Raw genomic sequence first — 27,209 nt, forward strand, 5'->3', positions numbered from 1 at the left:
GGGTGCGCTGCGGGTTCCCCGGGACCCCCCGGTATGCGGGATGCGCTGTGGGCTCCCGGGCCCCCCCGGTGTGTGTGTGTGGGTCCCCATCCCATGCAGCAGTTTTTCCCGCAGGGTCCCCATCAAACAGCCCCCTGCGGGTTGGGGCCGAATTGGAGAGGATTGTCAGAGCTCAGACTTGTTTCCAGCCGGGAAGGATCGCCTGGAAAAGCCAACTGCTGATGGTAAAAGAGTCCTCGCTGGGTAGAAGTTTGCTGGCTGCTGTGCTCATTCAAACGCAGCACAAGGCAGTGATCGGTGCAGTCTGTCTTAAAGATGTTTTGCAGCACTGGCTCTGTGCTGTCCGTGTTATAGATGGGGGAACAGCCTGGAAAAGTGACTTGTCTCTTTGTATGGCAAGTCTGGGCCTTATTCTGGAATCACTGGAGAGCCCAGACCCTGTCCTCTTCATTAATCGGCAGCTGACAATGCATATTTTATGAGAGAGAGGAAGGGCGATTCTCTTGTATAAGCACATGTAACAGCGCTGAGGAGTGCGTGTGTCCCCATGGGTTACTACAAACTCCTGTCGTGGGGCTTTTTTTTCGTTGTAACTTTAAACTTGGCAAATGTTTGCTTGTCTCCAGATCTATTCACAGCAACTTTCACTGGGACTTTGGCTCGGGATTTGCTGAGGGAAAGACAGAGAGATACTTCAGCACATTGAAATCCTAGGGTAGACAGAGCAAGTTGTTGCATTTAGTAGAGCACTTGGGATTTGTGTGAATGAATTAACAGGAGTTGAAGCTTTGCTTTGCTTCTGTGAGGGGTCTTAATTTCTCTTTGTCGACATTTGCATTTGCACCAAATCAGTGCTAGGCAGAAATTGTCAGGTAGATGAGAAGTAGATCCCCTGCTTCCTAGTGGCTGTTCCCTTTGCATAGATGGAGGGTGGGTTGGATTGAGGCAGGACGTGTCTATGCTGACAGCATCAATGGCTGGACTGGATCTTGAAGGTCTTTTCTGACCTAGCTGATTCTATGATGGTGGGGCCAGTGGGCTCCTCTGTGTTTTGGAGGTGAGCTGGGACAGAGGGTGAACTTGACTACACTTCCACAAAAGTTTGAGTTTCAATGCTTCAAGCATTCACATATGACAGAAATGAAGACATGAATATACCTCGAAGGAGTTGTACCTGCAATAAAATTAGAGGGCAAATGGTAGGTGACTTAGATCTAACATACAGATGAGAGACGATAGTAGGTAGGGGTGGAAATCGTGTTGTGTTCCCTAAGAGCCCAGCTGAAGCTCTAAGGTTACATTTGCAGTGATGAATTAAGCTCCCTATAAAGTTTGTGTAAGCTGCTCATCCTTACAGTGCCTCTATTTAGATGTCTGTGCTTGAGCAACAGCAGTGCTTGCTGACCCCCACAGCTCAGCTGGGGTTTGGGTCTGCTTTGCTGCATCTTCCCCACTCCTTTCCATAACACGTCCCATTTACATCTGCAGCCAGTGTGCTCAGCGAGCATCCTCTCCTTCCGTTCCATGTTTTTTCTCTATGGAAGTAGAGAACAGCTTTAGCTTTGCCAGAGCATGTGCTGCTTTCTTGGTCACAGAGGTGCTGAAAGTTCCAGCCGCATGTTTCGGGACCCGGTGAGGCTGCCTGGTGATGAAAAGTCCTCGTCGTGCTTGGCACACATCTCCACAAGCTTTGCAGCCTCTGCCTCAGCTGCCTCTGGTGCTGCGCCTGCTCCGGGCCCGGTGTCAGGGATGTGAGGAGCTGCCAGGATATCCTAATTTTTACATAAACACGTGCTTAGTGATTAAGGACGGAAGTCGCAGTTACGATATGACATGGCAAGAGACGTGCAGGGTGTGGGACTGCCCTAGGAACAGCTCTGCTATTAAACAGGCATTATCAGGTCATCAGTTAAGACAACTTAAAAGTAGCCTCGCCCGCCACCCACTTGTAGCGTGAGTTTCTTTTCCAGTTCTTATGGTTTTACAATTGCCCTTCTGGTTTTCAGTACTGCCAGCCCTTGGTTGCTGGCTAAAGGTCCTCATGGACAAAAAGGCAAACTAAGTGATGTACCGGCCTTAATAAAGCAAAATTAGCTTTGCTATCCCGGTGGCGGATGATATATGGGAGGGTAAGAGCTCATCTTACAGGCTCTGTAGCCTTAAAATCTACATTTATATAAGCCTTTTGCAGAGTCAAAGCTTTCCTGTATGTGTGCATAGGTAAACTCCAAATGAGTGTGTGTGGGGGAAGCTCTTAAATCTCTTTTAAGCATTAGGTGTTAGCTGGAGGGAAAATGAAAATCCTACAAGTGCAGTCTGAAATTCTTGGCCTCCAATTAAAATAACTTTTCCGTCAGCTTTTGTTTTCATTACTGATGGCAGCTGCATTGGAAATACCTGATGGAAGAAGAAATCTTCCCTTGTCGCTCCCTTTAAACCCAATGTCTCCCCCTTTAAACCCGATGTCTCCAGCACAGTCTGTGTTTCAGAGCTCACTTTCAAATCCAGCCTTCTCTCAGAGCGTTCCCATGTTTGTGGCAGATATTATGGTCTGTGTGTGATAATCACCTTCTTGTCCGATGATTATCCCTATCAAGTCCCCTGCAGGCAGCCTGGCATGAGCTCTCAGTGTCCATGGGGCTCTGCAGATCCATGCCAAAATACACCACCAGCCGAGGGTATTATGCCCACTCTTCAAGTCATGTTCGCATCATTAACTCTCCTGCTCTCTGGGGAGCTGCTGTGTTATTCACTGGTGTTTTGGAAACATCTCCATCCAGCCACAAAGAGCATCCTTGAACTAATGATTGACAGGCTACGTTTTGGGTGGCTTTTCATCCCATTCGCAGCATTGAGCCTGCCCCGGTGGCACTTGTCTAATGACACGTGAGTGAGTGCAGCAGGTCAGAGCTGTGTTTATCTGTTACTTCCACTGAAGTTGTCAGCTGCTGCCGATGCTGTTGATCAGGGAAACCTGTTTTAAAAAGGCTGAATTCATGTAAAAGGCTTATTTGGTCCTCCAGCAGCCTGGTTCTTGCTTCACATATCCTAAACTGACAGATTTATCACTGCAGTCGCTGTGTTTCTAACATATCTCACGTTGCCAGTGCAAATTGTCTGAGGAATCCAGCTGGGCTTCGCTTTGTCAGTATTCATGTGCATCCTTTTGGGCATACCTGCTTGAGCTGTAGTATTGCATGTGAATGGTGAGCAGCAAGCTCCATTTGCCAGGCAAGCAGCAGGATACAGCCAGCAGAGCAGCCTGCATGTGTGGCCAAGGTGCTTTAGCATCCCAGCTTCTGCTGGAGGTGCCACCAAGCCTCCTGTCCCAGAACCTGGCTTAGAGACTGCATGTTTGAGGGCTGATGGGGTGGGTTTTCTCTTCAGTTTTGCGATGAGACTTGTAAACAGCGAATTGGGATTTCCAGGGTGTTTGCAGTTAGGTCCGAAGTACAGCTACATTTATGCATGTAGATGTAGGTAGATTTAAATGAGCTCTTAGGCAGAAGCTCTTCCCTGTGAGGGTGCTGAGGCGCTGGCACAGGGTGCCCAGAGAAGCTGTGGCTGCCCCATCCCTGGCAGTGTTCAAGGCCAGGTTGGACACAGGGGCTTGGAGCAAGCTGCCCTAGTGGAAGGGGTCCCTGCCTGTGGCAGGGGTTGGAGCTGGATGAGCTTTAAGTTTCCTTCCAACACAAACCATTCCAGGATCTATGAGAATGGCCAGGCTCTCCAGCAGGCTCTCCCCAGCTCTGTATCTCACACAGCATCCAGTCCCTCTTAGGATGCCAGGCCTTTCATGTTATTCATATTGGAAGGATTTTTCATTTAATGCCCTTTTCTGGTGGCTTTTTTTCCTCTGCATGTTCTTGTGTTTTACTCCATGCCATCTCAGATTTCACTCTTCCTACTGCATGCACATTGTACTTGCGTTTCAAGTAGCTTTTCAGATTATTCCTAGGACAAAAGCCCACCGTCTCCAAAATGTTATAGTACTAAAGGCCTAAATCACATCTGCAGAGGCTTCTCTTAGGCTCTGCTGTGTCTATAACAAACTAAGCCCTGTTAAGAGGGTTATAGTTGATTCTCGATAGGAGAATGCAATCCAAAATGACAGTACTGTTTGTTTCTTGCTAACACAAGGCAAATTGCTTCAATTATGTTAAATGTTTATCTTTATGATAAGAGGATCACACTAAGGAAAGATGCTGTTTCTTACTAGATCCCTGCTCCAGGATGTTAACCCATCTCTGTTTCAGTATCACATGAGTTTGAGACTATGTCGATATTAAGTGTGACTTGGTTATGGGTGCTTCAGGAAGCGACTTAATGAACTGCATCATCTAATCAGAAATGCTGACTCCTTTGTTAAATCACTTCATGTTGTTTCATTATTGTTTTACACACTCTATAGAGGAGCTTGCTGCTTTCCATGGCTTGGAGCTAGGATGAGAAATACTTGGTTAAATCAGGGATGGAGGATTATCCATTCACAAGGTCAACACGATAAAACCACTGATTAGATGAACACATGCTTTCTTGTCCAAAAAAATATGATCTAATAAGGCAAGAAGTGAAAGGTTTCATGGCCTTTTAGCCACGCTGGATAATACACAGCAAGGCATAAAAACGGTGTGCAGAGTTTGGCACAAAAGAGTCTTTAACTAGTTTATTTTGAGATACTCTTTAAGAGGAACTGTGTCAGTCCCTGTAAATTTAGTCTACTAGTATGTGTCATATGCACTAAGTGAAAAACCTTCTGACAATGGTGAAAGGGTGCTGTTTTCTTGCTTCTATTTAATGTGCTCTAATTCTGAGAACAGCTGATTGAGCAAGAGGAGTAAGCCTCGTATGTGACCTTTGAAAAACCATATTGGAATATAAACCTCGCCGAAACCTGGTGTGCATGGGATTTGGTTTTGATATAGTCATGTAAAAATACGACAAAAAAACTTAATCTGGACTTTGCAATGCTACATTTATTAAGGTGAGCATAGGCGCCTGACTGTGCATGGAGGTGAGCATCACTGGTATCTTTACTCAGCAGCACTGTCTGTATGCAGTGATGGTAGCGTGATGAAGATCCTGTGTTACTTCAACAATGAGAAGATGTGGGGAGCAGAACTGTTTAGTCCAGATTATTTAAGTCTTTATTCCCTTTCTGCTATTGAGAACACTGTGGTGACAGAGCTCTAGCTGAGAATGAAATGTGGCCTCTGCGCCTGATAGGGAAGGATCCAGCATCTCACTTCTGATCCCTGCTCCTTTTTGAATTGGAAGTAATAAAACTGTATTCAGGTTAAAAACCACTCTTGCGTTTTGACACAGATTTTAAAGTGTGAGGTAAGCATTCCAAGTGAATTAGTGTTTATTTCTTTATCTATTGCTTCTTCAGTGAGGAAAATGCACCCCACTGAAGAGACATTTTGGTAAACTCTTGCTGTTAAGGGAAAAGCGCAGGGTCGTTGTAGAAGAGATCTTCATGCTCCAGAAAGAAGCAGATTGTCTATTTATTTTGTGTCGGGTATGCTCCTTGTCTGATCCTCAGTTGGGATGAACTATCTCACCTCCATGGATCTGTCTCCTTTGTACAGCCTGGTGCTGATGTTCTGTGCTATTCACTTCAAACCTGCTTGACAGGATCAGAGGATGTTTAGGCTAGATGAGCAAAGCTGTGCTGGTGACCTGGGAACATATCCAGCCCTGAGGAAACAATAAAAGTGAATGTTCATTACTTCAGTAGCTCATCTCCTGAAGAAGCCTGTGAAGCTCTGGACTGATCCAGTCCTTATGGTGACATCTGTTGTAAGGTCACACACATAAACCTCTGCTCTGCTTCAAGAACATTAAGTAGCTCTTTAAGTTTCCCATTCATTCATGTTTCAAAAAACAGGGAGACAGACTTCAGAGGCAGCTCATGCTCATACAGATGCAGGTGATTTTTCCCTTTCTGCTCTTGTGTAAGGCAAGTAGCAGGTACTCCCCATGCAAACAGCGACGCATGATGGATATTAACTCCCCAGCCCAGTAGCTCATTTGCTAGGTTTGGGAAAAAGCTACAAATCATTTCCATGCACGTTTACCTAAATTGATGCTGCAATTCATTTCAGCTGGATTTGCCGTGTTTTCAGTGTGATTTCCTGCAGAATGCCTGACTGAATGATGTGTGTGCATGGGATGAGCACCACTCCAGCTCCCACTCAGTAGGTTTTTTTCACTGATGATCATATATGGGAAGGAACACCCCTCAATACTAAAGATTCCTTATACTCAGTGAGGGAGGCAAGTAAATAATTGGAGAAAAAGATTGCGCTGTACTTTGAAGAGAGTGAGAGGAAATTGTAAGTTGGGGAGTAATTTGCTACTTCATTTAATGGAAAGCATCCTTTCTTGAGGTTTTGGCGGGGGAGAGTAATGCTGGATCTGGATTTTTGTGTAATTATCATAGAATGATTTAGGTTTGAAGGGATCACCCAGCTCCAACCCCTGCCACGGGCAGGGACACCTTCCACTAGAGCAGCTTGCTCCAAGCCCCTGTGTCCAACCTGGCCTTGAACACTGCCAGGGATGGGGCAGCCACAGCTTCTCTGGGCACCCTGTGCCAGCGCCTCAGCACCCTCACAGGGAAGAGCTTCTGCCTAAGAGCTCATCTCAGTCTCCCCTCTGGCAGGTTAAAGCCATTCCCCTTGGCCTGTCCCTACAGGCCCTTGTCAAAAGCTTCAGCTTCATGCTGGGATAATGTTGGTTGGGTTGATGCGGAGTTAAGATGGGACATCCTTCACCATGGCATCCTGGAAATACCTGAGGGAAAGGCATTGTGCAACCCTCTATTTTTCACCTGGTTTTAATCCTGTCCTGCTTGTTTTCACACTCTAGAATGACTGGGCCAATTTATGTGGTGTCCATCAGCACTTGGAACAGGAGCAAGCTTAAAACAGGATTTACAGCAAGAGGACACAAGTTCTCCTAAGCCGTTGTCACTTACTTTTCAAAGCTGCTTTAGTCTGAACCTTGCATTTACAACTTGCCCTCTTCTATGAACTCCCAGTGCTGAGCTCTTCCATGGGGGGATCCTGGAATCCATACCCATTACCTTGTGTGTCAAAATGCCCTCTGGTTCAATGCTTTGCTGCTTTAGGTCTGTCATATTTTGAAATGTTCTCATCCAGGGAAAAAAGGCAACTCTTTGGACTGCTCCTGAATAGTAATTCTTCAGTCAAGCATAACAACATCACAAATGAGGCTGGGCAGCTGTTTCCCAAATACAGTATATGTATATATTCTATACACATTACCAAGGTTGGTTTTCACTGTTTGAAATGTTCTGCAGCCTCCCTGCCCCCTCCTGCAGTCAATGGCAAATGTTGTTCTCAAAACTCCACTTGTCACATTTTGTTCTCAAGAACAGGGAGGATATTGAGATATACTGGCTTCTTTCCTTGAGTGCATTTCAATGTGTATTCCGTATAATGAAAGCCCAAATCCTTCTCACATTACTTATGCTTTAATCACACTGTGCTCTCCCAAGATTGCTTTAATCGCATTTGCATCAGCAGGAGTAACTCTCTATGATGAGCAATATTTCATCTGCAAACAGAGGAGACAGATCTTGGGCATGGGAAGAGGAAGGAACTGGCTGTCCTGGATTTGTTACAGCGCAGCTCTCTAGCAAGGAATGGTGTAGCATCCTGATTTGAGAAACTGATATTCAGGAATTAGAAGGAACAAAAGCTATTTTTACAGTTTTCTTGAGGACCTGTCAAGTGTGATAGTTTCCTTCTAATTTTCTAGTAAATGGCTTTTTGGCGTGTCTTAACTCCTGAGAAGAGCGATGCTGCCTGGTGCAGCAGACATCATTTTGTACTTCAGCCATGACATTACCCTATATGAGAACTGAAAAGTTATATAGATATTACACCAATATATAAACCATGTGTGTTAGAAAGACAAGTTCAGTTTTGAAATATTTGACTTAGCTATGCTTTTCACTTTCAATCTGTGCCAAACATGTGCTTGAATGACTGATGGAGTCATATGGTTCCCTGAATAAAGCACTTTATTGTGTGCAGACTTAGAGCCTTCCAACAGTTGTATTACAGAAGCTTGAAGATTAAGATGATCCAACTGCTTAGGGGGTATGTTCCACAATGAACATTTTATTTTCCTTCTTTTCCCCTCTCTCTGCCTTTTTCGCCTTAATATGTGTCATTAGTTTATTCAGCTGGCCACACAGTGACACTGGCAGCAGAGCCCTTGGTGGAGAAGAACAGCGAGTTACCTTCAAATTGAAGCTTTCACTCCCATGTCTGTAGTAAAATGTTGAACACATGACTTTTTCCATGGAGTTTATGGGATTTCGAGGGAGAGGGATACAAGGGCTGCTCCCTTTCTCAGATTATTTCATCAGCAGAATTAGATTTAAGAAGGGAATAGCTCATACAAGAACAAGTGATGACAGGAGATAGCACTTACGATTATAAAACTGCAATATTAAAAAGCATGTTTTTAATGCTGTTTATTTAAAGGGGATCGGTGTGTCTCAAACTCCTATTTCTCATCCGAGCGGTCAGTGCTCGTGAAGCTGCTCAGCGTGAAAGATGAAGCAGGCATCCTGCAAAGTCACACATGGATCGGTTCAAAGTTGACAGGCCTGTCAAGCTGGAGAGGGATATTTTTCCATTAGAAGCAGCAAGAACACAAAATTAACCTCAGAAATGCATGGAGTTGTCTTGCTGCTGCCTGTCCTTGGGCTCATCAAAGACCTGTGCTGACTTTTGGTGTTTTAAAACTGATGCACAGGAGTAGTAATTTTGCAACGTGAAGGAAAAGACATGATTTGAGCTCAAGAAGATCCATGGAATGAGTTGCTTTCTATAAGTTACTTGTGCTTAAATGCCTGAGGGCTTGGATTTGGGACTAGGGGGAGGAATGAGAAAACAAGTAAAACTTTGTTTTTAGTTAGGTGGCTTGCCTTCTTCTTTAATAATTATTTTCCAGGCAGGCCATGAAAGGAGCGATTTTACTGGATTTTATATTTTTTTGTGGAGAGAATCAATGTACTGCTTAGATGTGCATGGCTTAGCTGGAAAAATAATTTACGGTTTTGAACTCATAAAACCTTTACTGCGAGAGATAAGAGTTTTATTTAATGCACAGCCCCAGTCTTGCCCAGACTTTTGTGGTTACACACAGCTGAAGGCAGACTCTGTTCTGTGCCGTCTTATTTAAAGCTGTGGAAGGGCTGTTAGTGGGATAACGGGAAGTATCTTATCAGTGTGGTGGAGTTCCTGATTTTTGTCCTTTCTCTGGAGAGGGTGTCTGTGTTTTCAGCTGGTGGTTAGAGTAATGTTTAAGATGAATGATTGTCTGACTTTAAGGCAAGAGGTTGCTTACGTGATCCTGTGCATGTTACTGGGCTCGCTTTATCATAGAATCATACAATGGTTTGGGTTGGAGGGGACCTTTAAGATATCTAGTTCCAACCCGCCTTTCTTTAACCATTGTGTACTGGAAATATTGTGCTGGTTTATTTTGCAGCATTTGCATGTTTATCATACTATCATAATTTACATTTGGTTATATTTAATAAGTGACAATTCATTATTTTTCCTGTCTCAGTCAGAATGGGTACTGTTCTATAAAGTGTTTTCAGCAAGATTTGTGCCTGGATAGTGTTTAGCTTGGGTAATGTTTTGGCTTTTGCTGGCAGATGGAGTGAAAGAGAGGACTGGAAGCACACATCCCCACTTCTTGGCCAGATACTTGGATAGCTGACACTTCTTTATTGTTTGGCATGATACAGTCTCAGTCCTAATGTTCACAATTTCCATTTAAAGCAAGTTGATTTTTAATTTTACATTGATGCACGAGAGCTGGATGTGATCCTCTTTGCTCAGAAGCTGTGCATTGCAATCCTATCCAACTTTATGTATAGCCACTTTAAACTCTTGCCACCTATAAATGTATCGGCACCGGCAAGATAAATACCAAGAGGTGTATAAAGCTAAAAGACTATCATGGGTCCTGTCATCTTCGGTTTAGCAGATTATGCAAAATAATTCCTTTAGTTCCCTTCTTGTACTTCAGTCTTTCCACTTCCCTGCTCACCATGGCAGCCTTTCCAATCCACCAGCTCCAGGCTGAATTAATGCTTCGTGAATGCAGGTGGGGAGAAATGCCCACAGGATTCCAGATGTGCTTCTATTGTTAGCTCTCAGGAGTGACGTCAGCATCTAAACTGGGAACACCTCTTTTTATGCAGCTTTCCAGGGCTGTCTTTGCTTCATGTGATATCAGTGTTATACTGAATAACATACATGGGTCTTTCCGTTGTCATTTGCCTTTGAAGACTACCACTTTGAGCAGAAAACTTACTAGTCCTCAAGGGTACAAACCTGCATTCTGTACTGCTTGGTTTCATTCCTTTGCTCCAGCCTGCAAGTTATTGGTTACTTTGGTAATATTCCTGTCCTCTGTGCAGACATTGTCTCCAAACCTGTTGGAGCACTGGATTGCAGAAGGACACTTGTACACATTGAGTAAAAGTTGCTGATAGAAATACTAATACTGATCCTAATATTGAACTTTGATGGAAACCTTCCGTTACCTGGTTGGTTAGCGATGTACTTGGTGGGTAGTCTCTCTGCTCCTTACCCAGTACCATCCCCTTCTTATATTTCCTAAGTTCACTTCCATGCTGAAGGGCAAATGCTTGGTCTTCCTCTCCGTGTGTAAGTTAGCTTAATAACTTTAAAAAGAAGTTCTCTTGTGAGTCTGGAGGTGTTAAAATAATCATCCCAAATAAGACATGGGAGAAAAGCAACTGATCAGAGGGATAAACCTCCTTCCCATCTGACGGGTGCCCCACTGGCAGTGGTGGCTCCGCTGGGATTCCTGCCCAGCTTGTAGGGCTGGTGGTGCAGAGTTGACCCAAGGGGTCCTGGGCTATAGGGGAGGCCATCTGGCAACAGAGCCTATAGGGATGCCCCAGTGCCCTGCCACAAAACTAATTGCCAATGGTCCAGTGAGTGCTGGATGCAGCCATGAGTATAGTCTGTTCTCCACAGCTGGAAATGACCCATCCAAACAATAGATCCCACTGACTGTGAATGAAGCTGAGGAAGCTGAGGAAAGCGAGGAAGGAAATGGATAGAGTACACCCTTTTTGTCTTCCACAGCATTGCCAAAGCACTGCGATGCAGAGCAGTGCTGGTAGCTGTTTTCAGGTTGCAGAAAGATTACTCTTGTCTATTATTCTTTTCTATCCTTAGATTATTCCTCTGCATTGTTGTTTTGTGGCTGAGGAAAAAGTAGATAGGCTGTGACTTACAGTTCTGAGTCCATTTGTAATATGAAAGGTAACACAAGGATAATATAATTTAATTTAGCTTTTTTTTTATTGTCCTGCTTTTGTTATTTTCATAACTTGGCAGTAACTGCAGTGGGTGACATGATGCGTGTCTGGATGCAGTGTGCTGGGAAGAAGGCTGTGGTCTAGATTGGTAATGGGCATCTCACAGAATCGCTGGGCTAGGCTTTAGTGAGGTGGTGGGGCTGTAAAAGCCCTTGGGTGCCTCAGGACCCTGACAGGATCGTGTTAATGTGCATGGGACAAGATGTGCAGGACTCACCATCGCTGGAAGGGTTCAAAACCATGTAGACAAGGCCCTTAGTGACGTGGTTTAATGGTGGTCTTGGGCAGTGCTGGAGAACAGTTGGACTTGGTGATCTTAAAAGTCTTTCCCAACCTGGTTGATTCTGTGATTCTATGATGGGACTCCCAGAACATGCATGTCCACAACAGGAAGGATGCACAGCCTCATACATTGGCTTTATAATAAATCTGTATGTTAGTAGATGGATGGTACTTATAAACCATCCCTAGTCAGACTCCTCTCTCTGTGGCATGCCAGGCGAGTGTGGAGCAAACCCAGCACTAAGAGGATGGCAGGGTTGTACAGTTGGGGGGGGGGACATTTTCTCTTCTTCCTTCCACTTCGTCCCATTTTATCCAAACCCAATCGGTACTGAGAACATTCACCTTTTTATTTATCATAAGGACAAATAAATTGCACTGCCTGACTAAAAGCTTATTAATTTTATCTAAAGACAAATGTGAAGTATGTCTGGGCTTCCTCAGGAGGCAGCAGCCATTAAACAAAGACATCACATTGCAGGCTTAGAGTTTATTTTGTGCAGAGCTCGAAGGAACTGAAATATAAAGCAAAAAGATGAAAACTGCTCTCAACTTCTTTGCCAACAAGGTTGTATGATACTGTGCAAAGAAGGAAGGTTGCAGAAGTACATGGCAGATGAAGAATATTTAAGCCACACAAAAGCCACTGACAGATAACACCGACTCATCTCACGAGTTGTACAAAGCATCTTTTATATTGCTGGAAAAAAAAAGAAGAATAAGGTATGCTGCATCAGCCTGTGGGCTGCTTGTGGATCAAAAGCGTTACCTTCAGTGCAGGCTGAAAATAGAAAACAGATAGACACAACTGAGAAGTTTTTCATGTGAAAAAGTGGGAGACGAGCTTGTGTCAGGAAGAACGGGACGGAATTTCACTGAAATGGGAAATAAGTAGGTGAGTAAGTAGGTGCATGTGACACAAGAGATAGGAAACCTGGCTCTAATAGAAGTTTCTGGTGATACAGATGGCCTGATTTTCATCCCCTCTCACGACAAGTTACCATTTCAATTCTCTGATTTCAATTATTACACTATTTATATTGCTGTAACACCAAGAGTCCCCATAGAGAAGAGGCCTCATTATTAATGTAACGCAAACAAATCTAATGGTCCCAGCTTCAAAGAAGTTGTAATGAAAATGAGTAAAGGAGATGAAGAGTGGCAGAGAGGAAATACCAGCACGTCTGTGTGCATGAAGAACTGCAGCGCTGGGAGCTCACGGGGTGTGATCAAGGTGATGGAAACCCTTCGTTAGTGCAGACGTCCAGTCCCATCCCATCGCGCTCCTTTCCCGGTGCCCCTCGGATGCTGTTTGGGAAGGCTGGGCTTATGCTTGGAGGTGGGTGGCCTGACACCAGCAGAAGAGAACTGGGAGTGTGGTTTGCTCAGCCATTGTGCAAGAGACTGGGTGAAATATCCCTCACTGGGATAAATTCTTTGGTGTTTCTGACTTTAGGGCTCTGTGTGCCGAAGCTGTCCCAGCTTTGTACCTCTCCAGAAGCCCAAACTCAGGGCTATTCTGAGGCTGCATATCTGTTTGTCCCTTTGTTTTAAAGTTTCCTGCATACTTCAATATCTATGCCTATGTTTTGGGGTTTTTTTCCCTCTTCTTATGTATTTTACGTGGCTTTTTTTCTCCTGCCTTCCTCTTCCCATGTCTCTTATGTCTGTGTCCTGTTGTCCAGTCAGGCCCTTCAGATGCTGTCATCTTTCCCATCCCACATGGACATGTGTGGGTCACTCTTCCTTGGCTGTGATCCCCTATTTTCTGCAATGTGTTCTGGGAAGCTTTGCAATCAGGCTGCAGAATCCTATTTAAAGGATTCACCACTTTATTTTCCTCTTACTTGTAAATTTAAAGATTGATCTAGAGTTTATCTATCAGTGATAGTGTTTTCTTCATTTTGAAGTCTTTCAGAAATATGCCTACGATGTAAATATAAGCTTAAATCAGAAAACCACTGTTATTTGGTTTACAAAAGTAACTGTAATGTGCATGTATCACACTGAGGACAAGCAAGTGCATAACGTTAAGCATGTGCCCCAGTGCTTATCTGCGTGAGGCCCTGTGACTGGGCTGCAGAGCTTTCTCTGCCCTCTGCAGAGAGCTGTGATTTCTATCAATCACACCCAATCATTTAAATAAAAACACTCAGATAAGCAGCAGAATATTTGGCTGAAGGAAAGCAACAAGACAGAAATTGATCTTGTGTTTTATAAATGCTATGGCTTCAGAAGCCTTTGCAAGCCCTAAAGCTTGTCTGGTTTGTTTCCACCCCAATAAATTATCTTTTCCAATAAAGATATAACTGCTGCCTATAAACCTGTCTTGATGTCTGTCTCCAGACTATCAACACTGCTGCACAATATGCATTTTCAGTGTGCAGATAAATAAGCATGTGTGTAAGATTAAATTTGCTCATTGTAACCATACTTTGTTATGCACCACAGGCATTACTTTGTCCTGATGGAATAAGAGGGGTGAAATTGAACCGCACTCTGTGTAGATATTATTCTCTTTTCCCATGATATTTTTATAGCAGTTGCACCTTCTTGACCATGCCATGTAATGAGGAAGTAACACGTAGAATCCTGGGATGGTTTGGGTTGGAAGGGACCTTAAAGCTCATCCAGTTCCACCTTCCACTAGAGCAGCTTGCTCCAAGCCCCTGTGTCCAAGCTGGCCTTGAACACTGCCAGGGATGGGGCAGCCACAGCTTCTCTATAAACTCTGTTAGGGCCTCACCACCCTCATAGTGAATAATGCTTGTGAATGCTGATCCCTTCCCTTCTCCTTTTTCCTGTGTTTTGGGAAATGTTGTGATATTAATGCTTTGCAGAATTAATAAGAAAGGCAACTTGCACACGTAGGAATACCATGAAGACTTTGATGCTTCTTCCTATCTAGCTGCAGTTCCATGGTGAGGCTGTATGGAAGTGATGTAGACAGTGCATTTGTGGGAAGAAAAGGATGCTCACTGGGTTAGATCTCACAAACTTTCAGAATGCGAATCCTACAGAGTAATAGAAGGGTCTGGGTAATTTAATTCATAGAGCTCAGACTGCTTTAGTGAGCCAAGATCAGGGCTAGAGCCAAACTTTTCTCATTTCTCTGAGATATGCTTCATAAGTTTCTGTTCTGTGCAGGCAACTTCATGCCTGGTAATCAGAATAAAGAGGTTCTGTCTAGACCCTTGTAGACAGATGAGATGGTATCTGGGCAAACCCAATTGTGTGTATCGTTTGACCATCTCTTCCAAGGGCTGACACTGTGTCCTGCCAGATCCCTGTCGCTTGGGCTTGGGCTGTGCTGAGGGTTAGGTTCTCTACAGGAAAACCCATATAACAAGAAACTTTCCTCTTTCCAGTATACTTTATCATTTTATCTGGGCCCTTTTTTGGTGTTTTAGGGAAAGTGTCATATTTTTACAAGCATGCTGGAAAATACTGGACTTGTTTTTCTCTCGTTGGCTTAATCATAGTGACTGCATAGATGGTTTTAATTGTAACAATGACTAAGTTGGGGTCATTCTGCTCAAAACATAGCTCTGGATCCTCAGAACGTGTTAGGTGAGGTTGGTGGGGTGGCAAGTACTGAGCACTGAGCTGTGTGGGCAGGTTGACTCCACAGCAATCCTTTCACTACAATACCTAGTTCAGCCCTGAGCCATGGTTGAGCTGCTAAAACACCACCCCACCATCCTCCCTCTTCACCTCCTAGCCCAAAGGCAATGGGAGGAAGGAGGAAGAAAGGTAACACTGGCTTTTCTCCATCTTAATGGAAGATGGACACATCTTTAGAGCACCTGCAAAGACTCAGATCTCATCCTCAGGGAGTCCAAGTGCACCAGAATGCTTGGTGTGGAGGTAGGTGAAGCATGTGTCAAACCCCACTGGTGTTTTAACTGTCTCACAGCGCCTGAAAGCCATCTTTGTCTTCTCTTTAAGATTTATTCTCAATCCCATTTCCAGCTCTTGTCCCATGACACTGTTTTTAGGACTTGGCTTTGACGGGCACAGTACCATTCGTATGTTTAGTGAGAGGAAAACCACTTGATAAATGTTGCATGCAAATGGCTTTTTGACACTGTGGTATGAATTGAAGTTGTCTGACTGTGTAGGGGTAGAGCATTAATTCAGTGGGAGTTTATATTCTTCTTCAGACTTCTTTCCCCCCCCTAAATGACAAAGTGCATCCATGATGTTATGGGGCTGTCAGTACTTTGTGACCTCCTTACATGTCCATGCTGAGCTGCTAAGTAAATATTCAGTCTTTTGTTGTATACAGTTCAGGCTAGTTAAAACGGAGTACAGCCCTATACTTCTGTGTTTAGCAAAGTAAGATGGTGCATTAAGAAGTGTTTGGGGTTTCATAAAATACCAAAGACTACACATGGTAAATCTGCTGTGTGTCATAAACCCAGAGCCTTTCAGGAGTGGGTTGTTGCATCCATGCTGTAACTCCAGCTTGTGAAGTGTGAGGACCAGCAGACCCCTTCACAGGAATGGGAAGGACATGAGGAAAATCTCAGGTCTCTGTCTGTCCTTAGGGAGCCCGTGTCAAGCAACTGCAATGTTTGTTCATCCCAGGGTGATTAAGGCTCTAGTGACACTCACAAGGGCACCATCCCTCTTCCTACCACCACTTCAGCTTTGAATCTGATCCAGTGTGACTGTATCTTGGAAGAGGGATGAGGCAAAGAGGGATTGGGGAGTGGAATGATCAAGGCTAATTTCTTACCTTAATTAGGGAAACATAGTCCTGATAAAATCTTACCTCTTAAATCCCTGTAGCTTGCTTACCTCTTAATGAAGACACCGAAACGACAAGACACCCTCTGCATTCCCTCCTGCTGTCGCCTTCAGTGGAGAAAATAAATCCAAACTCTAGTATGATTTTTAATGTAACACTTTAAATAGCAGTGCCTATACCTCTTCAAACGTTTTTAGTTAAGTCTTGCACCCCAATTACTTGTCTTTGCATCCTGGTATCTCTACTCTTTACGTGCAGTCTCTGTCTTCTGCTGCTACGGAAGTGCACATCTAATGAACCTCAACACTTTTCTCCCAGAATCCCAGCTCTCTTGGAAACGTGTAGGTTTGGACTCTGAGAATATGACCCCACAATGTTTTAATGCTCAGTTCTTTCCCTGAAGTATTTCCTTTCGCAATATGCTGCCAGGTCCCTTAAATGACGAGGTTCATGTTGTCAGATGCTGTTCCTGACTAACATGAAGTGCTTCTCCCTGTCCTTAGGTGAGAATGTGGACAGCAAATTGGAATCCTCAAGACAGCAGATGCCAAAGGACCAGTCAAAAGATTACGAGATAACAATTCCCTTCCTTTTGAATGGAGAGCAGTGGAGACCAGTAAATGGCATTTATTCAAAGGTTAGTCTTCATTTTGCCTGTTATTTTCTTCTAAGGTATATAACAATCGGAAGGCTTTAGGGGGAACTAAACACCCTTCATCATACTGGTTATAAGAGTGTTTTTTGTGAAGTCTGTTGTCTAAAACTGATACTTACTTAATTGAAGAAATTGGTTGAAATTAATACCTTTTTACCTTTTTACTGTAAAGTGGCATTCCTATTCCTGATGGCAGAAATGGAAGCTTGAAATGAAGCAATTCGTCTAATGAGTTTAACACACATTGCTTGTGATTGTATCATACAACAGCAAAATAGCCCCAAAATTGAGGGATGGGCAAATATAACAAATGCATTTGTTTCACTAAATGCAGTCTGACAGCAAGAAACCTAAGGAAAAGTGTAAATAATGTTGCTTTGTTGGCTGCAGCCTGAGGCATTACCTGGAGCCCCTCATGGGAAATGGCCCCCAAATGCCGTCCTGTGTATTGCAGGGGGGATCAGGAGTAAGTCTCCCTTGAAATCAAGGAATCACGGAATGGCTTGGGTTGGAAAAGACCTTAAAGATCATCTTGTTCCAACCCCCTGCCTCCCTTCACACTCTGCTTTCTCTCTGCTTAACAAGGGGATAATCTGTCACTGCCTCTGACTAAACAGAGATTGTTTCCTCCTCTTGACAGGCCCTGATAAGCATTCCTCCTTTTTTCCCCTCAGTCATTGGCAGATAATGTGGGTAGCTGTTTTTAAGAGAGAAAGGCTGTTTTCTGTCTCCTTGGTCTCCTGCTTGAAGTATGAAGACAGGTTTTTGTTGTTTAGTATCACCAAAGATGTCATGGGAATCTCTTATCCAACCTTTCTGACACAGGTCCCATTTCATTCCAGCTTTTTTATATTGTTCTGTTAATTGTCAGAATGAGGAGAATAAAGATACATTTTCAAATAGGTCAAAAAGAAGAGGGGGGGGATCAAAACCATCAAACACAAGCAATGCAGCCCATTAGAAACAGCTTTCTTTACTACACTGGGAAAGTGTTTCATGGAGAAATCATACTTGACTGTTGCCACTGCTTGCGGGATGTGGTTTTGGATCTCTCTGCTGATTGACAGAAGTAGGTGCGAAAAGAGATTCCAAAACAAGGGATCTAACTTTTAAAGAACGTTCTCTGCATTAAAACTTTGCTTCCTTTTTCTTGTTTCCCTTCCTCGTTCTGAATATCTGCAGTGACGAAAGGGATATCACTGTGGGTGTAGAATGGCTTATCCTAGAGAGATAACACAGATGGCTTGGTCCTAGATGTATGTGCAACCCTATTTTTAGAGAATTTAATTAGAAACAGGCATTCTCCATATAGAGGTCTTTTAGCTACTACTCACTGTAGCTTTCTGAAAGAGTTACAACAGAGTATCTTTATGTGAGTAATGATAATGTGATTTATATCATTAATTTGTTTCCCAGAATTACTTTCAGTTTAAGATGAACATTAGAAAAGATTTGTGGTTTGGTAGAAGGTGCTGTCTCAGCACTTTTTTTTCTTTGAATACTTCTTTTCCATGGAAACTGTTATAAATTAAACACACAAAAGTGCAGATCAGGCTGTAAGAAGAACAACAGCATTAAAGCGGTAGAGGAGTAATGAATAGCTTGTCACACAAATATTGATCAAAAGCACAAAAGTTAAATACTGTTGTAGTTGATGGTTAAATAGGACCTATTGTTCTTCCACTCATTTCAAAGTGTTCCTTTTTATTTCAATTTTATATGAAGTAAAAAAAAAGTATGCAGTGCTGTGTACTTGTAACCAGGGGAATGGTATTTCAATAGATTGTATAGTAAAATAAATAATGTGGTGCTATAAAAATGCCAAAGTATTAAAGTTATTTGTGTTTAGATAATTGCCTTGCAATGATAAACCCATTCTCCAGTCCTTTGCTTGTAAATATTCCTGCTTAACAATTAGTCTCAGAACCCCCACTCATCATTTAGTGCCTCATATTCTCGCTTTCCCATCTTGAAGATAAAACTCTCCTTTTATTTACCCTAGGAGCCACTGCAATATCTATTGGAATATCTCATTTGGAGTCTGTGAGGAATTATTATTAAGCTAATGACTTCCTCTTTGAGGGCCATCTATGCAGTACACTGTGAAGAGCACGAACGAGAAAGCTGAACCTATTCTCCTGTCTATTTACACACACAGACCTGTTCACTGGCAGCAAGAAAATCACATTTGTTGAGAAGAAAATAATATGAATGTTACTTGGCTATAACTTGGTTTAACTTTAATACAGTCAGGGTGTACTCTTTCAAGGACATCTAATGATTTAGGTACTTCCTAAGAATGACAGTTCAAATTAATGGTAGGAAAAATCCAATTTTAAAATCAGACATGTAATTAAATTATATTTAAAGAATTTGGGCTTCCCTAAGTATAAATGCAGTGGTTTGTATCTAGAGAGAACCTCTCTTTTACTGGGCAGGTCAATTTTCGCCCCACCCGAAGTCAAAGCTGTAAGTAGACCAAGGCTGGGATTTCATTGTGGTAGTGTGGTTACAGAAATGCTTTTGCTTCTTTCTTGTTTAAAAAGGGGCATATTCTTACATGCAAACACTTCAGAGAGTGATGCACTTTTAAAAAAGAAAATAAAGAGAAGTTACCATGTATGAATTACTTTGAGTTACTACGAAGTCCGTGTTTTTACAACTGTACGATGCTGTTCATCTAGTTAGTTTTGTTGAATTCAAAAGGTTTAGATCATTTTCAGATTCATTTTAATAGTGCCCAGTTACATTCTTGTATTAACTGGATATGATATTCAGTTGCTAATCCTGAGCACACTGCTAAAATTAGTGGTTACTATTTTGAGGATCCAGTTGTTGCTAGTCAGGGCTACTGATGAGTAACTGTATTTATGGGTGGGTGATGGCGAAATCAGGATCATGAAGTGCACAACATTGCTCTCTGCTTTCAAACAATAGATGCCCATACTCGGTGCAGATGTGATTTCCGTCTTCACTGAAATGCTGTGTGCATTACAGATGTGTTGATAGGTCGTTATACATTGCAGCTCCAGCTCTCCTTCCACTTCATCCTCATTTGTGCATCATTTTGCATTCCGTTTTGATGGTTTTTTCCTAGTGCTTGGTTTCAACCCAAGAGGGTTGGGTTCTGTTTTGCTTAAATTTTTCTAAGGTTTGAAGAAAATTGTTTCGTTTTTACATTATTCAAGTGCAAGAAAATTGCTCTTTTCCCTGCATGTTTCCAGTTGAATATTTTTCTTCAGACTTGGCTGGAGATGTGCAAATCAAGCCAAGTTTGATGAGAGTTGGGTAAGTGAAGTTTGAGTACACAGAACACTTTAGGGAAGATTTTTCGAAGACCATCTGTTTGGCTTCAGCTTTTATCCTCACACCCTGTTCGGGACGCACACTGGTTAATATGTGCCAGATCCTGCATCACAGGAGCTCTCAGGTAACATTGGTTGTGTTAGGCCAGAGCCTGAAGCACGTGTCTTCTCTTGGAGAGACAAGCCCCAGGCAGGAAGCATTTCACATGAGCATTAAGGGTTTCTTGGCTCCCTTTCTATGTTTAAAAGGTCATAACTGTGGGGAAACACTGCCTGCCAGAGACCATCCAGGGCAGATATATAATAGCTGTCATGCTGGGAGGGATCCCAGTGTGGCATTGCCTTGAGCTGACATTCATTCTCCCAGAGTGACACACTCCATTAATGAAGTTGGCTTTGGATCCAGGGTTTAGCCCAGACCTTAAAATGCATTAAGTTTCTGGGAAATTGAAAGCATTTTGTGCATATATGATATGATCAATTATGCGAGTAAACATCAGAGTCCTCAGGTTGTGGCATCTGTCACCGAGGTATGGGGCTTTTCTCTACTCTTGGCTGTGCAAGATCTATAAATGCCATTGCTGGCCCCTGGAAGGACTCAGATATAATCATGAAGCTGATCAAGTGCTTTGAAAGATTTAATCTTCTGTGGTTTGTAAAAGCACACGAGCAAGTTAGGTGCAACTTCTCCTTAGTGGGTGATGCTTTACTTCTTTTGACGCTTATGCACATACTTTTGTAATTCTGATCTCTGTATCCATTTGAGTGCAGTATTAAACTGCTTCATACATAGGCGTATGCTCCATCAGGCTATGATTGCCATATGTAACAACAAATTTTAATGTAGCTGAACATGGGCAGGTATTGGAGGACCTGAAACCAGCCAACACATGGAGCTGAGTGTGGTTTCTTCTCTAAGAAGTTGGTGAGGCATTGGGATGGACAGTTGCCCAGAGAAGCTGTGGCTGCCCCATCCCTGGCAGTGTTCAAGGCCAGGCTGGACACAGGGGCTTGGAGCAAGCTGCTCTAGTGGAAGGGGTCCCTGCCTGTGGCAGGGGTGGAACTGAATGAGCTTTAAGGTCCCTTCCCAAACCATTCTGTGATTCTGTGGTTTCTGAAGCACTGCATGAGGAGGTGGAAAGCCCTGAAATACTTCAGGTTGCTTTGTGTTTGCAAGTTGCCAGTCCAGGTTGCTTTCAAATGATGTGAACACTTTGTTTTTTTAGCATTACATTTGGGTGAGGTTTAGAAGAAAGAGCAAATTTTGCTGTATAACTTCTTAAAAATAATTAACTATGAGAAAGTAGATGCACGCAGTACACCTGTCAATGGATTAGAATCATAGAATATTTATTAAGATAGAATCAGAAATCTATTAAGGGATATAAATCTATTAAGGGATTAGACTCTTAATGTGCCAGAATCATAGTGAATCTCACTTGGCTTTTTGAAAGCATTGCCACTGCCTCTGTATATAAAAAGTATATTGGAAAGCAATCTCTCCCCAGCATTCAGAGTTGGACCTCTTGTTCAGCGGTGAATGATGGATGGCTTTCCACACACCAGAGTGTGGATCTCTTGCCGTTGGGGTTAGAGACAAGCAGAGGAAAATAAAGATGCTCATGGTGGGCAGAGAGGATGGGAGGACCTGCAGAGGGTTCCTTGATGAAGAACAGCTACGGCTGCAGCACCAATGACTTTTAAATCCAAATAAATCAGGAATCGGTTTTTCCTTGGAGGAGGAGGCAATGGATTCAGAGAACGTTAAAACTGCTTCACCTAATTTAAGCTTCCAAGGCCAGATTCTGAGGTAGTGTTAGTTATGTTCCTTCTTTTTTTAAGGCTGGTATAAATCAGGTTTGCAAACTGAAATCTTAAAGAAGTGTTTTCAAAAGAGGAGTAAAGAAAGATGAGACAGATTTTCCTTTCTTGTAGCAATACTCTTTTTTTTCTTTCTTGGTGTGATGCTATACTTTGAATACAAACTCTAGCAATGAAATGCAAAGATAAAGATGAAGGCCAGCTATAAATATATCCTTAGACCATATTTCTTCTGTTTTTTAAACGTATGCTTGTTACAGCTCAAAAGATTCTGCATGTAAGTGGCAGAAGATTGCCATTTTTTTACTTCTTAGCATGCACTGCATCTCATTGAGCTTGCAAAGAAGTTATGGGTGATGTTCATAAACAAACATCAGACTCTTGATCATCTGGATGTCATTCTGGACAATGATTACTTGAATCTCAATGTGAAATTCACCACTGTCTGTAAGAGTATCGTGTGCTCTGACAGCTGTTGGTTATCTTTAAGGTTTTCTGGATTTATCAAATCCAGATATTACACTGATTCTTTTTCCCCTTTTTGCGTATTTTTTTTCATTCCCTCGTTGTAAGGTCCTAATTCAACACCTCCCGAGATAGGGGTTTTTGGCCACTGAAACAAAGAATCACTGGAGGGAACAAGAAATAACTTTAAATTTGTTAAAAGGTCACAGGACTAATGCTAGAGAATCAAGAACATATTCAAAGCTGCCAGGCAGGGATGAGCGTTACCCATCTGATTTCACCTTTATGCTCTTGCACTGCTGCATTTCTCTTGCAAACTGCCAGAACAGGCACAGTCTATCATGGCTCAGTCTATCATCAGGAGTTATGGTGTGCACGCCAGCTTCAGTATTATAGTTATTGGTGTACCCATTAGAAAGACCCTACTTCAACAAGACCTCATTGTTGCTTCACATTTCCCCCTCCTTTCTGTTTCTCTTGGTGCTCTTGTGTAACTCTGATACCAGGTTTGATGCGTGGAGTACAGCTGAGAGGACTGCTATGTCAGATAATTGATGTAGTGCTCCGTGTTTTCAAGAGCAAACCCATTCAAGTTTATTTCATAACTGGCATAGCCTTCGTGCAAGTGATAATTGTTTATATTCCCTTCAACAGAGCCTCCTGCTGTTCTTTTTCATTTGAAATAATTACCAAAGTTTAGACTTCCAGACAGTTGTATTAAGGGGAATCATACAGTGCTGCTTAAACAAGTCTTTGAAGGCTGAGAGGACAGCTTTCATAGCTCTTTTACATAGCTGTTTTACATATCTTAAGAGAGAGAGGAGCATAAACAGAATTTATAGGCCTCTCTATATTTTTATGACTCATGAGTATCAAGTGGAAGAGGCAGAGCTCTGCATGCTGCTGAGGCTGTATCATCAGCTGGGAATGCAGCGTGGCACTGACAGCCTCAGGGTGTGAGAAACTGCACTAATCCTTGATGGAATTATCTGGGCTATGCTCCTTGAGCCTTTCGTTAGTGACCTGGTAGTCATTAGTTTCATAGCCTAGTGAGCAATCTGTTAGTTCTTGTGCTTTTTCTTATACCTATACTCCTGCCTTGTAGGGCCATGGTGAAGGCTGATCAGTTCAAATATCCTCTGCTATTTAGTACCTCTTCCACAATTGTTTAACTCAGAAATAGCATATTTTTGCATGGAAGCTCTTAGGAAAAGGGAGTGTGTCACTTCCTCTGCTACCCAGTTGGATGTCTGTAACTATGCTACTAGGGCTGGATTGCTTCACTGGGTGCACAAAAGCGGCTTAAATCCATCCCTCTCACCTTATCTTTTGCAAGAGGAAGGTCTTTGTAGAGCAAAGCATATTCCCTCCTTCCCATCCAGCCCTGTACCCATGTTTAGCCAATTGATCAAGCTGATAATTGCACTTATTGAATGGTTTAGAAATGTCAGTAGGTATATCCTGCTTCTAGGGACTTGCTGGATCTCACAACGCAGCTACAGGCTTGAGAAATTCCTGGAGCTTGGACCACCAATAAAAACTTTGTATTGGTGATTGAGTAGGGGAAATTCTTTTCTCTGTCTGCACTGAATCAGTGCCCTAGTTTCAACTAGATATACTAGTATTCATTTCCTGCCTGAAACACTTGGGCATACTGGGAAGTGTTAAGCAATTGGGATTCATCCCAGAAAATGGTCCATTTCATTTTTAGCTTAAGTGATCCAGTGTGTTAAGTTTGTAAGGTTTTGTGCTATAGTTTATGCACAGTATAAATAACAGATATTATTGAGGGAGATTGCTATTCCAATAAACAGAAAAAGTAGAGTTTTATATTAACCATCCACCAGACACACACACCCCCCCCCTCCCTTCCCCTTAGCATCTTGGAGCCCTCAATAGGGTGAAAGTCCCTTTCAAGAGCTTGTATCACGCTGAGCTGTTGGAAGGAATTCTGTCATACTTGGCCAGTAAAGATTGCCAGTGATATAATAGTCCTGGGTGAGCTCTGTCTCCCTGTACCACCCGGCCTCCCTCTGCCAGCAGTTGTATATGATGGGACTCTGCAGAAGGGCTTTGTTGCATTTGCTGCCTGTGACCCACCAGCTATGAGGTAGTGTCTCAGATTTGAGCTGGAGGAACCCGTTCCTCTGTAAGGCGATCTTCTTTAACATGAGCTTTCAGACTGGTATTTAGTTGAAAAAAAAACCCAAACAAACAGATCATCCTTTCCATAATAAAATGGAAAAATACATTCTGATCTTAATGATGCAGTTAATGCAAGCAACGCTTTAACGTGGTGTTAGAATCTAAAACTAAGTTCTTGCAATTATGCAGCAGTGTGCTGGGTTTGTAAAGTGCTTGTACCGAGGCATTTTCATATTGAATTAATTTAGCTTATACTTGGCTATTTCATGTCTCTTGCAACAGATCTTGCGAGCGTAAGGTATGAATTTCAGTGTTGGATTCAAATAATACTTTGCTTTCCAGCTAGGAACATGTGATCATTTTTTTTACAGGCAAAAGGAGAATCTCCCTTGTTCTTATGCTTACTTCTCACTGTGATTGCCCTGAGACAAACTGAACACAACACGGTTCCTACTGCGGGCTCTCTCCCACCGTGTGCTCTTGGAGCATGGAGCGTTCAGCTCCTGCAAGGGGTTGTTTGAGGGCTTGCAAGTAGCACCTAAAGAAGTTGGTGCCTTTCCCTGGGCTAAAGTTCTCTGAGCAGGGGAAGAGCATGGAAACTAAGAGCTGCTGACGTATGCTGTGATGCAGACCCTTATCTCAAGAAGCCAAAGTAAATTGAATTGCATTCAGTTGCAATATTATGTTTTATACCTCAAATATACCTCGGTTGCAAGGTGTATTTTAGGGCTGAAGAGTTAAATGTAGCTGGTTGATCCACTGCGTGCTAGTGTTAATGAGCCTGATGCCTTTGTTGTCGAATTGTAATTCTATTTCCATATGATTTACTCAAACCCCAGTTGATTTACATCTTCTCAAGGAATATTTCTCATTTCTCAGAATGGCAATGAGAAATCATAGAGGTTATATATGCAGCACAAAGCTTGATAAGAAAAAAATAATTAGGATCGATCATAAGCCCTTTTAAAATGCAGTGGTAATATCTTGACAGTAAAAGGATTTCAGTGTTGCTATTTTTCTAGATATACAAGGACTGCCAAAAGACCTGCCACTTGGTTTGAAAAGCTTGTGTAGATGACGTAAAGATGATCTGTATCATTTTGATATCCTAGCAGAAAGTTTGCGTTCAGCTTCTATCGTGAGGAGATTGTCTCTTCCTTTTGTGCACTGCCTTTCCTCAAGGGCACAGTTTTCAAGTAGGATTGAGCCCCTGAAGCTTAATTTAACAAAACTATTGCAATTTATGACATTGTAGACACGGTGGAGGGATGAAGCTTAGTGAGACAGGAGGCAAAATGCAGTTGGCAGTAATTTGTGTGATGCACTTTCATTTGTATCATGCATCTGCATGGTGGGGTGCTGCCAGAGTACAGGTGTTTTACTGAGCTTGATCTCATCCCTGTCCTGCAAGGATGTGCATGTGATATTTCTGGTCAGTGTAATGATAAATCTGTTTGTATTGGAAGGGTCCTTAAAGCTCATCCAGTCCCAACCCCTGCCACGGGCAGGGACACCTTCCACTAGAGCAGCTTGCTCCAAGCCCCTGTGTCCAACCTGGCCTTGAACACTGCCAGGGATGGGGCAGCCACAGCTTCTCTGGGCACCCTGTGCCAGCGCCTCAGCACCTTCACAGGGAAGAGCTTCTGCCTAAGAGCTCAGCTCAGTCTCCCCTCTGGCAGGTTAAAGCCATTCCCCTTGGCCTGTCCCTACAGGCCCTTGTCCAAAGCCCCTCTCCAGCTTTCCTGCAGCCCCTTTAGGCACTGGAGCTGCTGTCAGGTCTCCCCTTCAGGAGCCTTCTCTTCTCCAGGCTGGCCCAGCCCAGCTCTCTCAGCCTGGCTCCAGAGCAGAGCTGCTCCAGCCCTCGCAGCATCTCCGTGGCCTCTTCTGCACTCACTCCAACAGCTCCACGTCCCTCTTGTGCTGCTGCCCCAGAGCTGGATCAGGGCTGCAGGGGGGATCTCCCAGGAGCACAGCAGAGGGGCAGGATCCCCTCCCTGAGCTGCTGCTCACGCTCTGGGGGTGCAGCCCACAACATAGGCGGGTTCTGGGCTCAAGCACACAACTGAAGCTGGGTCATGGGGAGATTCTCTTCAACCAACAACCCAAGTCCTCTCCTCAGGGCTGCTCCATCCCGTCTCAGTGCAGCCTGTGTCTGTGCTGGGGATTGCCACAGCTCTGACTTGTCATTGACTTTTCATCCTCTGCTCCAAGTTCTAGGATGCTAATATGTTGTTTCCTCTGAAGTTTGAATCACTGTCAGGAAATGAAGTTCTCCTAGGTCCTGCCCTCATTCCTTTGCCCTTACTGTGTCTCCTGTCTTAGGATCAGCTTTATTGTGCTTCTGCTGAATGAACTTCTTCCCCCTTCCTCTTC

General features: G+C 43.2%; 1 protein-coding gene and 1 long non-coding RNA gene across 2 annotated transcripts in view; one reads left to right on the forward strand and one right to left on the reverse strand.

Moving 5' to 3' along the window:
* LOC133282577 (uncharacterized) overlaps positions 1-27,209 on the reverse strand; it is a 380,577-nt gene that overhangs the window by 2,117 nt on the left and 351,251 nt on the right. The window lies entirely within an intron of this gene.
* ADAM12 (ADAM metallopeptidase domain 12) overlaps positions 1-27,209 on the forward strand; it is a 188,148-nt gene that overhangs the window by 975 nt on the left and 159,964 nt on the right. Inside the window, exon 2 of the mRNA XM_061478574.1 lies at positions 16,949-17,082. Within this exon, the coding sequence (XP_061334558.1) occupies positions 16,949-17,082 (134 nt within the window). The remainder of the gene's footprint in view (positions 1-16,948; positions 17,083-27,209) is intronic.

This window comes from Pezoporus flaviventris, unplaced genomic scaffold (assembly GCF_033815535.1).
Source record: "Pezoporus flaviventris isolate CSIRO_AGI_PZ_B2104156 unplaced genomic scaffold, CSIRO_AGI_Pfla_v1 ptg000129l, whole genome shotgun sequence".
Taxonomy (NCBI): Eukaryota; Metazoa; Chordata; class Aves; order Psittaciformes; family Psittacidae; genus Pezoporus; species Pezoporus flaviventris.